This window comes from Epinephelus fuscoguttatus, linkage group LG13, assembly GCF_011397635.1.
Source record: "Epinephelus fuscoguttatus linkage group LG13, E.fuscoguttatus.final_Chr_v1".
Lineage (NCBI taxonomy): Eukaryota > Metazoa > Chordata > Actinopteri > Perciformes > Serranidae > Epinephelus > Epinephelus fuscoguttatus.
The window spans coordinates 24745461-24758490 of NC_064764.1; the positions used below are offsets into that span (position 1 = coordinate 24745461).

A 13030-nucleotide genomic window follows, 5' to 3' on the forward strand; every position below is an offset into this window, starting at 1 on the left:
GTTAGCTCTCTGCATACAGAACCATGCACACTACTGTACTGTATGTGGGCTGTGCACTATGCCTTGTGTTGTAGATGCAATCAATGGCCGCCCACTTTGTTTGGTTGACCCACTGAGTTTCCAGAGTCCAGAGGACTGACCCGATCAATAATGGTCGACTGCAGGCAAACACCACACCAGTGCCCTCATCACACACCATCAATATAAACATGGCTTAGCAGCACCATTCATCATTATGGATGTTTTAACATATTATTAAAGGCGCAATCTGCAATTCAATTAAACTACCAGGGCAAAAAATAAAACATAAAACTGTAACCTCCTGTTCCTCTCTCAGACAATTCAACATGCTTAATACACAGTCAGGTGCAAGACCATAATCTGGGTTGGCTTTTACTTTGACTTTCAAAGACAGTTTTATGTTGAGTGACTTGTAAGATCAGAAATGTGGACTTTCACGCAGAGGAGCTCAATCCATTTGGACAAAAAGAACTTAAAGGTGGATAAATTAAATTGGATAAAATGTTTGTGTCAATTAGAACCTCACAAATCCAAATTTAAGATTATTTAATGACTTTTAAGGGCTAATATTTATGAACCTGAATTTAAGGCATTTTAAGACTTTTTATGGTCCTGCAGGCGCCCTGTAGTGAGGGTTCATGTTGGTAAATGTTTGTTAACATCGCTCATATTTGCAAATGCAGAAATAAAAGTGTCATAAATCTACATACATAAAATGTTGAGTTTCAATCTCCAACTCAAACTCCTCAATTATGAATATGAACTTTTATATGGTCAATAAATTCAGGACTGATACATTATAATTATATTTAAAAACAAAAGTATTGCTGTCCCATTGGCCGAGGAAAAAGAAAACAGATGGAAAGATCGTTGTGACAAAAATGCCTAAGTAAAAGTTTTGATTCTGTCAAAACCCTGAAATAGTATTAAAAGATTACAAAATATTTAATTATAACTACGAGATTAAAAACTATTTTTTTGTGATAGAAAGTTATTTTATTTTATCATATTTAATTTATTCCATTTATTTTATCACTTATTTTATTCTATTTAATCTTATTTATTATATATGTTTTTAATTTTTACTTACAGTTTAATTATTCCATTTGCCATGACCATTTAAAGAAAAAAAGAAAAAAAAAAAGAGGCAATTTTTTATCATTTCCTCAAGGTAACAGACTGCCAAAAGTGGTGACAGCAGATTGCTGGCATCCACAGAGGTGTCAAAAGATGCATGAATCTATCAACTGTCAATTCGTCTACATGAACAACCTCGCTGGGATGTAGGGTTTCATGTCTGGGGTGTTTCATATCACAGCATTATTCATTCACGTTTCATTCCCCATTAAAGTGAGTGAACTTCGGTGGAGGGTAGAAACCCTGCAGCCTCCTTCCACCACTCAGAGTTAATGGAAGTTAACAGACAATAATGGGATGACAAACCATATATTTTACTCTGGGTGGCAGTCAGGGCTTTAAGGGAACACCAATACAATTGAATTTTCGTTTTCACATGTGATCCATTTCTCTCCGGCTCTCTACCCCGTGTTATTTCCAGTAAGGAATTCACAGTTCTCGTTCTGTGCTAGAAATGACAGGGGTGTTTGTGTTGCAGCCAGAAAAAGGTGACTGGGAATCTGGCTGTTGATTGTATGCGAGGGATGACAGAAAAAAAATGTTTTTTCTTGAATTCTCATTATGATTTATTTAGATATTTCTTTTTATCAGCTCTGAGCCTATTACTTTATTTAATTTCCTGCCTTCAAAATGCTGCGTGCATCATACGGCGAACAGTGAAAATGAGTCTTGAATGCACCAGTGAAATGTATGTGAAATATATCTGCTCAATAAAAAAGGTATTTAGAAAAAAACAGGAGCTTTATTTCCATCTTAACAAGACAGAAATATATTGTGCACTTCTGTAACGTTTCATTAACTCACGGCACCATTACAATCATAAAGTAACACATTAGGAATCACTTGCTTTAAAGTTAATTTTGCTTCAGCTATATTTAAGGAAGTCCTGTGGCAGTGAGACCAGTGAAAGCTTGCAATGAAGGAGGCATGTTAAAGATGTAAAAGAGGGGGAGTTTATCTCTCCTCAGACTGACTACAACACACAGATGGAGTAGCTCCCGGAGCAAACAAAATGCACATCCTCATTTTTCGGCCCCCACTGGGAGAAGAAAAATAAAACCATTTTAGCAAACACTACTGGCCAAGCTGCCACAGACCTCATGTATCCAGTAAAGCCGGGGCCCTTTGAAGTAGGATTTGATGTTTACTTGGACAAACTGCATTTTAACAGCTTGTGCAGCATCACCGGAGAAACAGCACCCAAATACTCCTTTTCTATTTACACCGTTTAACAGGAAAATAACTGAAGCACGAGGGAAAAGTACCACTAAAAGCTTTCAGTCAACTCCTGTCACTGAGCAGATGTATAACCCCGTTGCTCTACAATCATGTTGTTGCCTTTATTCAGAACACAAACAGTTTCCCACTCCGGCATGAAAGTGGTCTCCTATTGAACAGCACACAGCGGCAACAGACATTAAAGAGCGTTTTTGAACATAGAGGGTTTAAAGGGACACGAGCAGAAGAATACGATGAGCGGTATCGCATCAGTAATAGATTAAGGCTGTGAAACCCAGGGGGTGAGATAGTGGAAACAGGCTGAGGCTCTACATGCCAGCAGAGAGATGTAAAGCCCGAGAGTCTGAGGGAGCTGACACACACAGCTCAGCAGAGACAACACCAAGCCGGCAACAGGGACAGCTCTCAGTATAGGTGAAATGTGCAGAGCATACATAATGACTGACTTTTTAGTCAGTCCACTCGACACAATACACAATTAAAGAGTTGGCTTCTTTTCCCATTAATAATTTCTAGCAACAACATCTGCAGCATTTCAGCTGAGCAAAGTTCTCCGAGTGTCCAAGAGAGCTGCCAAATCCCCATCAAGCTGGACTTTGGACATGTTTTGGGTTAGCTTACGATACCTGCCCACATCCACCAGGGGGCTCAACCTCATCCTGCTCCTCTCCACGTCCTTTTGAAACATATCTCTGCACCTCTGGAGCCCCTCTACAGACCCTGGCTCCGGGGTTTCCTCATGTCCAACGATCATCCTCTCTTCCTCTTCTCCTTCACAAAGTAGCGATGACACACACTCCTTGAGTGACACCACCTCTTTCTCCAGTGCCAGAGAAAATATCTGAGCAGCATCCTGTCCTCTTGTACCTTTGACAGGCTGGATGGAGCTGGATGCAGGGAGGTAGGCCAAGAGAGAGTCCAGAAACTGGAGCATCTGTAACTGGCTGAACAGAACCACAAATTGCATGTTAAGTTTCATGTCTTTTTAGAATCGCTGTCACTTCTCAGCTGCTTCCCTCCCGCCTACCTGTGCGGAGTTTATTTGCAGAATTTGTACTTCTAAGTGCTCGGCTTGCCAGAGAATCCTAATCACTTTGATATTCAGTGGACTATCACTCGGACGTGCTTCCTAGTCAACTTCAAAGCCTTGTCAACTTTGAATCCATTAATATAAATTGAGCAGTGCCCTCTTCTACCACCTTCCTTAGTTCTTTTAAATAAAATGAATAATTCAAGAGTGCCCCCGGTAGTAGTGTTTGAAGAGAGCAGTGATATTATAGTTTGCAAACAAAAAGAAAATCTCTCTGTTGGACAAAGCATTTTGTGTTTTTCTCACTTTAAGTAACAAGTCACAAATTAAATTAGCAGCATGTAACACTTCATGCCAAAGAAAGTTGCTCATAAAAAATAAAAGATAAGAAAATGGCATCCAGACAACATAAATGTCAAACTAAGATTACTAAAAGGTACTCTGTGGAGTTTTTGACTTCTAAAGAGCAGGGTTTTTTTTGGAGCAGGTGCCCCCCGTTGTGTTTGTTCTCAAGCACAAGGACACACATGCACGTGGGTGATGCAAAACACACTCCTGCTGATGGCTTTACACTATTCCACTGTTCTACAAGTGGCCATTGTGCACCAACAGATGCAACAAAGAGGCAGCAAAGGTAGGGAAGAATTAGACTGCAAATAAATATAGGTGTAGCAATACAACAATGACTATTTTTACATGCACAGAAAATTTGTTTTTTTGCCCTTCTGTTTAAATGGCTAATGAAAATGAACATTCCACTGATATTCCTATTAACATGCAGCCATGCACACTGTGATTAATGTGTCCTAACATGCAGGTTATCACATTTAAATATGGAAATGTGCCATTTTGCTTTTTTTTTTCATCAGAATGGAAATTTTGATGGGACATTTTCCACAGTTGGCCGACTTGTTCGACTAAACGTGAACTCTTCTGGATACATAACTTAGGCACATTGGCCCCTAAAGGCCCCATTGAGGGATTTGACATTAGACCATTCTTGTAATGCTGTAATTCTATAGCTGTATATTTGTATATATGTTTTTTCGTCATGTACCTTTATTTCTATGTGTGGCGTGACTGTATATATACTGTGACATATCGAGATGTGTTTTTGACGTATGTATGACGGCCACTTAACTAGATCCCCTTAAGTAGCTTTGGTACCATATTGGGATATACAGGTACATTTTTTTTCCTTGGTTTATTTTCATTATAAATATGGGCTACAGGTGTGGCGTGTCACATGACTGCCTCAGGCAGCACTACGGGTATTTAATATGGCAACTTTCTGTCATGTATCAGAAGTTTGAGGAAGTGCAATGTGGCTCGGAACGTCACTCTGCATTAAAATCCCTCTAAACGGGAGCTACATGGTGTGCAGACTTATTTGTTTTGTACTTTGCCAGAAGCTTACCATAGCTGGCCAGCTTGTTCAACAAACACAGCCTCTCTCTTTCCGTCACACAAAGTTCTTAAAAAGGTCAGCATTGGGATATTTGCACATATCCAAAAAACCTGTTGATCTCCAAGTCTTTACAATGTTTAAAAGTAGGTGTGTCTCTCTTTTCTTTTGGGCATTCACCTTGCAAACTGTTGGCTAGTTGGACTTTGTACAATGCATCCATGACAATGCACAGAGCTGACTGTAAACAGGCAAAACGCTGTGTGTCACCAAATGAGGTATAAGCTCCAGTTGAGACGCACATTCCGAATGCGCTGTATACATGTCTAGAGAATGCTCCTAAAACCTGACACACAGCAGCTATTGCGGTTATCGAAAAATGCTTCTTTGGGAAAAAGGCCTAATTTGTAATATCCATGCGGAATACGCTTTTTACATGACCCTTATCAAATTCAGAATATTGTCACATTTGTGACGATGGTGGAATATGTGTGTGCATGCAAACATAGCCAATGCAGGTTTCAGAATATTCCAAAAAGGAAAGAAATGGATTCAATATCTTTGTTAGACCTCAAGGCAACACACAATGATTTTGGTAAGTAACACCCACTTACAAGAAAAGTCTCCCCGGCACCAATAACTTAAAGATAAAAAATACATCCTTTCACTTTATGAACTGGTCATGATTATGGCCAAAACTCAACACTATCAATCAACATCTACACCTCTGAGGTCAGGAATAAAGCCATCACACAGTTATCTGTAAATAAAAAAATATTTACCTGGAGTGGACAGACAGTTCCCCCTGGAAAGGGGTTATCTGGTGCCAGTGCAGCAGCATGAAAGCAGATGGTCCTGAAGATTTTAACAGTAGATACTGCGGGCTCACTTCTATCCTCTTACAACCCACTCTTTTCTGAATCCAGCCATCTATGTCACCTAAGCTGTGATCAGGAGAGTCTATGTGGAAGACCCAGTGATCCAGCACCGCCATCAGACTCAGCAAGTCCTCTTTAACCTCATCTGGGTACAGAAAGAAGACACTAATGAACATCTGTGAGTCAGAATTTAAATCTGAAGTCGAAGGCATTTGTGATTTTACCTGTTTTGAGTTCAGGGTTTTTCAACAGTTGGGTGTGGAAATCACCGTGAATGTCTAAAGCAACTTGACCACAGTGCAGGACAGCCGGTGTTGGGTTGCTCATGAGGGCAAAAGCATCTTGTCTCTGGACGTAATGGAGCACGACACGGCACTTGACACTGCCAGAGTTCAACAGAGGTGTCAGCCTGGTCACAGCAGTCACAGCCAGTCTGCATGTGTTGAGATCATTGGGTCTGCCGACACTGTGCTGCTTGCTTCTTTTGGCTGCAGGCTCTGAGAACGTGGAGGCAGAGGAGGAGGAGGAGGATGATGAGGAGCAGGGCGCAGGGAGCCAGAACACTTGGCTCTGGGTCTGGATGACTGCAGGCGTTGAGCTCTGACCCATCTCTGTCAGGATGGATAAGCTCACACTGGCCACTGGTCTGGAGCAAAAAATAACACATCACTAACAATCAGATATCACATAGACAGTAGATAATCAGTTAAAAAAAATACAAAATGAGTGTGTGTGTGACTGAACGTGTGACTGCTTGTGAACTGATTAACAGCCCCGATATCTCCAGGTGGTGAAATGACATCAACCAGACAAGTGCACCAATCAAACCAGCGATATATGGGCTCTTGAGGCAATCATGCCAGAAGTGGTTTTCTTCCACATGTTCTCAAATAAAAAAAAAAGGAACAGGTGGATGGAAGAATGTGATAGCTTCTTGTTCCCACAAAAGGAGCTTGGGGAGTTATTAAATACTTGTTGCCATGGTGACCACCTAGCCACCCTGCATCTGCCTTTGAGGGATTCATATAAAGCTGGGGGCAATCAAAGAGGCAAAAAACATCTTTACTTAGTTAGAGCTATTTGTTTACAGAGATTGAGAGGCTGGAATTGACTTAATCATGAAAGAAGACCTCAGAGGAATAGTTTGAATCTTTTGACGAGGGGTTGTATGAGGCACTTATTTATTCTGAGTGTATTACATACAGTAGATGTATGAGAAGCGGGCAGGAGTACCGCCACAGAAGCTAATGTACTGCTGTGGATGGATCAGCAACAAAATAATTGAAGCCACTTTAAAAAGTCCCATCTAAAAAACACCAATATCAGGTCAAGTGTATGCTGCATTTAGAATATTTTCAACGTATTATCTTGCCGCCAGATGGCGATTTTTGATGGGGAACTGAAGCCATTGCATTTCTGTTTTCAAAGCCAGATTCCATTGAGAAAAACAGCTATTTTATATTACAGAACAAAGGAACTACTGGTTGTTTTAATGTGTTACTTTGGTGTTTTAAAGGGTTAGTTTGGATTCACCAAAGCCACAAAACAAAGCAAACTACCTAAGTGACTGAGGCAGCGGTGGACCAGCAGCTGCTTTGTTCAGCGAGCAGAAATCAGGGTTCCTGTGCACTTTTGGTAAATGGTAATGGACTTGCACATGCATAGCGCCTTTCCAGTCTTTTTACACTACAAGTCACATTCACACACTGGTGGCTGAGGCTACCATATGAGGTGCAACCTGCTACACAGCTTTAACACACTCACACACCAATGAAACAGCCATCAGGAGTAACATGGGTTTCAGTATCTTGCCCAAGGATATTTCAACCTGCAGACTGGAGGAGTCTGGAATTGAACCTCTGATCTTCCGGGTAGTGGACGACCTGTTTTAACTCCTAAGCCACAGCCACCCCAGCTGCTTTTGCCAATGAATTTTCAAAACTTTTCCTTAAATTTCAATAATATTTTACCCCATTTACATAACCTTAAGTAGTCTTAAATAGACTGCCTGGACATCTCTCTAACAACAAGCGATTTGAAGTAGGGTGCATTTCCAAATGTAGAGAGATATGTACACTTTCCTTACAACTAATTTTGGTCACTAATCAAAACTAATTTGCACCAAAACACCAAAACTTTTGGTGCATAGCCTCCATCCAGTGTTGCTGGGGTCTGCCTCTTTCTTAAGCCGTGTATTATATTTGTCGTCCATTATTAAACTTGTACTTCCTGGGCATTTGTGAATAAGCAAACAGCTAACTTTACTTGCATGTTAGACAATCCCATCGCCAACTAGCTCCATACGCCAATGTGTATCACGTGATACTAGTGATGTTTCAATGGTCACGCAGCACAGCAATAGATTTTCAATTAGTAATAAAAGTAATGCATTTCGCTTAAGGTTGGACATGTTTTAGGATTTTTATGAACGTATTCTAAACCATGTATATCCTAAGCTTTTCTAAAACTTGCTGTTAATTCCAAACTATTTCCAGACGTGGAAAACAATTTTCTAAATTCAAAACTTTCTTAGGAATTCCATGACTGTGGGAATCCTGTATAATTACTGTCTTTGTCGATAGAGTCTGGTGACTTTGACAAGAGCATAGATTGGGAATCACTGTTAATGGCTTCCCCCATCAGAAAGGGCTGTCTGCATCAAGGTAGAGCTGTTAATATATCCTAAATATAGCATATGCTAAGACTTTTTTAGGTGGACAAAATAGGTTTTTCTGCTCCCCCCCATCCACAGCTGTACAAGCACCATCTACTGTATGTAACACATTGACTATGAACAAGTACCTCACACAACCCTACTTCAAAAACTATCCCTCTAAGGTCTTTGAAGTCAAGCGGAAATTGATTACTCAATATGATCAGTCCACCTCAACCAATGGCACCATACTGTTTTAGTTCTGACGAATCAAATCAGGGCGCGATTATTCACTCTGACAGCTGGATAGTAGTACATCTCATTTGACTTAAACATGGAGCGCCATACTAACATTCCCTGCATCTTTATCAGTACCATACATACATAGATCCACTCAACCAGAACTCATTACACCCGACAAGACATCAAGCGGATTAGCATTTTAGGAGAATCACTCCGAAGTGTTTAGATAATGTCATGTTCAATGGGCCATATTTACGAAGGCTGAATGCTTCGCTCTGTAAAGCTCGCGCATTCTTCACACAGGCAAACATACGATCAGCTTCAATTAGAAAACAAATCATGTTTACACTGAGCTGTCAGTAGTTAGTATCACTCCCACGACCATTCGCTCCTCAGCGATGCGATGCCACAGCTTGTCAACTTGAGGTTTTGAAGACACTGCTGGCATGTCTTCCATCTTGTCATCCGAGGCCTCGTCCTTTGACTCATCATCATCGCAGTCCCACAGAGCAATAAGGCCTTCCTGGACAGAAAGTGCAAAGACTATAATCAGCAATGACAAGTGTGTGACAGCATTGACAGCAATAGCAGCTTATGTCAAACATTTCAATTTACCCATCCGGTGCACATGTATTGTTCTTTTCAAATACTACTTAAAAACAAAAAGTGTTGCAGTGATGCATTTTGTCAAAATACAGTTTCATTATTCCTGGAATTTGAAGCTTGTTTTTCAAAAAGTTTGTTCTGGGCCACACACAACATCCGAGGAATGTCTTGTGACCACAGCACAGCAAGGAAATAGTATCAGCTGCACCGAAGAATTTCAAAACATGAAACGCCATCTAGAGTTACAAAGGAGAAGACAACAAAACATTTGTGGCATTTGTCTTCACTGCCTGCATTTGCTTCCTCAATGCCTGTGGCCGCATTAGGAACGCTGGTTGCATCAGCCTCATGTGAGATGCCATTTCAAATATGACAACTTATCAGCGTGAGTGACAAGTGCTGGAGCGAAACCTTAGAGGCTGAGAGGGAGAGGGGGGGCGGGACTTATAGTGATATACCTCACTGTTTTAACATAATGTGTGGCCCATGTTAAAATTGTAAACTGAATTTAAATGCACACCATTTTACAGACATTTCATTATCATAAATGCCACTAGAATCTACAAGAGCTAACATCAGCATGCTCTCAATATCCTAGGCTTCATGTTGTCCTGTCTCAGTGCCAGAGGGAAGGCAACTGACACTTGAGTCTTATTAGTTCCAAGGCCTCTGGCAAATTAGCTAAATACTGCGACACCACAGGCAGTGCTTTGCAGAAACTCATGGTTGTATACTGTAGTTCCTAGCATGTACTATACCTGCTCATGCTGGGTGAGGACAGTCTCTCCTTCTGAGACCACATCGGTGAGGGCTCGGACCGACTGCTGCAGAACTCTGTCCTTCATTCTCACCTCTCGTTGAAGCTCTTGAAGCACGCTCAATCCACTCTGCGTAACAGATTGTATGTGACTGACAGTATATATCATAAATTCAACATGCACTGAATAACAGAGAGGTGAAAAAAAAGTTTTCTTCCAAAATGTCATTTAAATAGCAATTACATTATTTATTATGCAGCATGATAGAGCAAGAATGCTCCATTTTACGTAGCCTTGATTCAGTTTACCATGCATCTCTACATTTTATCACGAATGTCCCTCACTCACATCACTGCATTCTTTATCTATAAAGCAATATTGGGCAAACCTCTGACCTACCTCTGCACCCTTCTGCGTGTAACCTCTGATAATTACCAGCTACACTCCTCCAAGTTGTTGCTTTTTAATGAACCCCAGGTTTTAATACATCTGGGGAAAACTGCATTCTCTTACTCTGCACCTTGGACATGGAACAATCTTCAAAAATGTCTAAAATCGGAAACACCTAAATCCACTGATGAATTTAAGGGTGTCATAAAGAATGTGGTGACAGAGACACGTGCTTATTTTTCTTGAGAGGCCACTTTGTTTGAATAGTTGTTGTTTTGTTGTGGATTTTTGCATTATATGTTGTATTTACGCCCCTAAACTGTGGAATTCGCTACTTCTGGATATTAGAATATATTAGCTTTATTAGCTTTTAATGTGAAGTAACATTACAGTCTTGACTTTTAAATTTTAACCATTGGTTTTTACCTTACCTCTCCTATTCATTTTTTATTAATTTATTTACACTCTTTATATGTAATAGAGTTTTGATCATCTTTTTTGTTCATTTGTTCTGTTTTGGTTGATTTGCTTTTTTAATATTTTATTGTTTTGTGTCTGTGTCATTTCAATTTTGCACTTTGGCCTGCATGTTTGTGAGAAAGGTGCTATATAAATAAAGTTGAGTTGAGTATTTGTTGCATTTTAAATGTGGTTTGACTGTCTGATACCTTGACCAGGTCTCTCTTGTAAAAGAGATGTTCAATCCCAGTGGGACTTCCTGGTTAAATTAAGGTTAAATAAATAAGTAAAATAAATAAAAATTGATTAAATTAAATCATTATCACAGTATCAAAGCAATCTTTTTCTGTCAACTATTGTAATCACATCCCTACATGGCAAATGTATGCAGAGCTCCATGTTAAATAGTCAAACTATGTTCAATAAAATTAAAAAAAAAATCCACTCTTTATACATGTAACACAAAAACTTTAATAACATAATTTCGTCCATTTCTGCTTGGCTTTTTTTTTATTCACATTTTGTAAAACAATAGTATGCTGTAGTAATGTTTTTGGCATTCAACTGATTATGATAATAGTAAATTATTGCCCAGCCACTCCAGAAATATTTGACAGATGCTCACCTGTAGTCTGGACTCTAAAGCTCGAAGAGTGAGGAGACAGTTCTCTGGTGGAGGAGTTGGTGTCTTTAGTGTTTCACTGTCCTGACCACGCTGAAATGTGTATTTACAATAAGTAATGCTGCCTTCAGATGTTCACTTTATCAAGGGTAGTATTGCACATGAGAAGTAAAATTCATGCCTTACAGAATATGAAATGCCGCAGAGGTCAGTGAGGAGGAATTTTTCCAAAGGCTGTCCTGTTACGCCTTGATGCTCGAAAACCAGCAGCATTTGGTCTGTTCCACATCCCAGGAAGTCATCCACATGAACAGAACTGACACCTGACCAGTGGGAGGCTATCTGGGAAAGAGAGTTAAACAAAGCAGACTTATAAAAAACTGCAAACTGAAAGTAAAGCTTTAAGGATAGATATCGAAACCTCACTTTACCTGAAATGTTTCCTTCCACAAAACACAAACATGCCCCTGGTGAAACGATACGACAAACAGGCTGCCATTTCTTCCTGTGTGGACCACTTGAATATTTTCAGGTTGCTCAAAGGGGAGCTGGCACACGTCTTTCACGATGCCATCCTCAAAATAAACAAGTTGCTGATTAGAAGTTGCTGCAACCACAGTAGATTTCAGCATGTCATCCACTTTTTCCGCTGACAGCACCAGGATGCACCTTGTGATGCAAATATAGGGATGAGGCAACATCGTGGTGCCATCAAACACTTGTCCACTCTCCACAAAATAGCCCAGGGTTTGGCCTGTGGGCTGTTCTGAAAGGTTTTGCAATCCAAGAACAAATAGCTGCTCTTTGTAGAGGGGAAGCTCTCCAATAACAATGTGGGACAACTGAATGGGCACCTTTCTGACCTCTCCTGCCTGCAGAGATGCATAGAAGACATTACCACCATGGCTCCACAACACTGTGGGGCCCTGGAGGATGGACACACTCTCCCTCATTTGATAAGGGAGTTTAAACTCAATGCAGGGCTCCAGTCGGTTTGAGCTGCTGAGTGTGAGGAGACTATACTGGAAGCTCTCCCCCTTCTCACTCTTCTTTGTCACTAAAACACACGCTGCGGTGACTCTGCTCTGAACATTAACGGCACATTTACATTTCACAATATCCACATGCGTTGATCTCCTCCTGCTGATGACAGCTGCTCCATCAGCTGCCTTCACGAACGCGCTGTCTTCCCGTTCAAACGAGAGGCGGTGGAATATTAACTCGGTCTTTTCGCTGTCATTTGTGGCTGAGGCTCGTTTGCAGTTAAACGAGATTATCTTTCCACACAGGGAAAGCCGATGGGGATTTAGATACAAATCTTCCGACAGCAATCTCTCCATTATGCAATAGGGAAGCTTCGTGTGCCTACCCGGTTCGATTCCTCCTTATTGACAGCTTTACTTTACGTTATTGGAAAGCTTGGAGCTGTCACTTGCGTGTCAGAAGTCTCACTAAGGTGTACATATGGTCGACTGGTTGCTAAATGTACTCGTGAGAGCGACATTTCGCTGTATTCAACGTCTCACAGTGACCGTTGCATACTCATACCGGCGCGCCAACTGAGATTGAACGCTTCCTGTCAGCCCAGG

The 13030-nt window shown here is 40.7% G+C and overlaps 1 protein-coding gene across 1 annotated transcript; it reads right to left on the minus strand.

The window, feature by feature from the left end:
- Positions 1–1710: 1710 nt before the first annotated feature.
- fancb (FA complementation group B) lies at positions 1711–12926 on the minus strand. The gene is made up of 8 exons (XM_049593681.1): positions 11873–12926; positions 11628–11783; positions 11445–11534; positions 9971–10099; positions 8954–9129; positions 5935–6356; positions 5615–5855; positions 1711–3341 (listed from the first exon to the last, which is right to left on the minus strand). Exons 1-8 carry the CDS (start codon positions 12779–12781, stop codon positions 2933–2935), a joined length of 2532 nt encoding a protein of 843 aa, XP_049449638.1. The 5' UTR covers positions 12782–12926; the 3' UTR covers positions 1711–2932.
- Between the last annotated feature and the right edge of the window lie 104 nt (positions 12927–13030).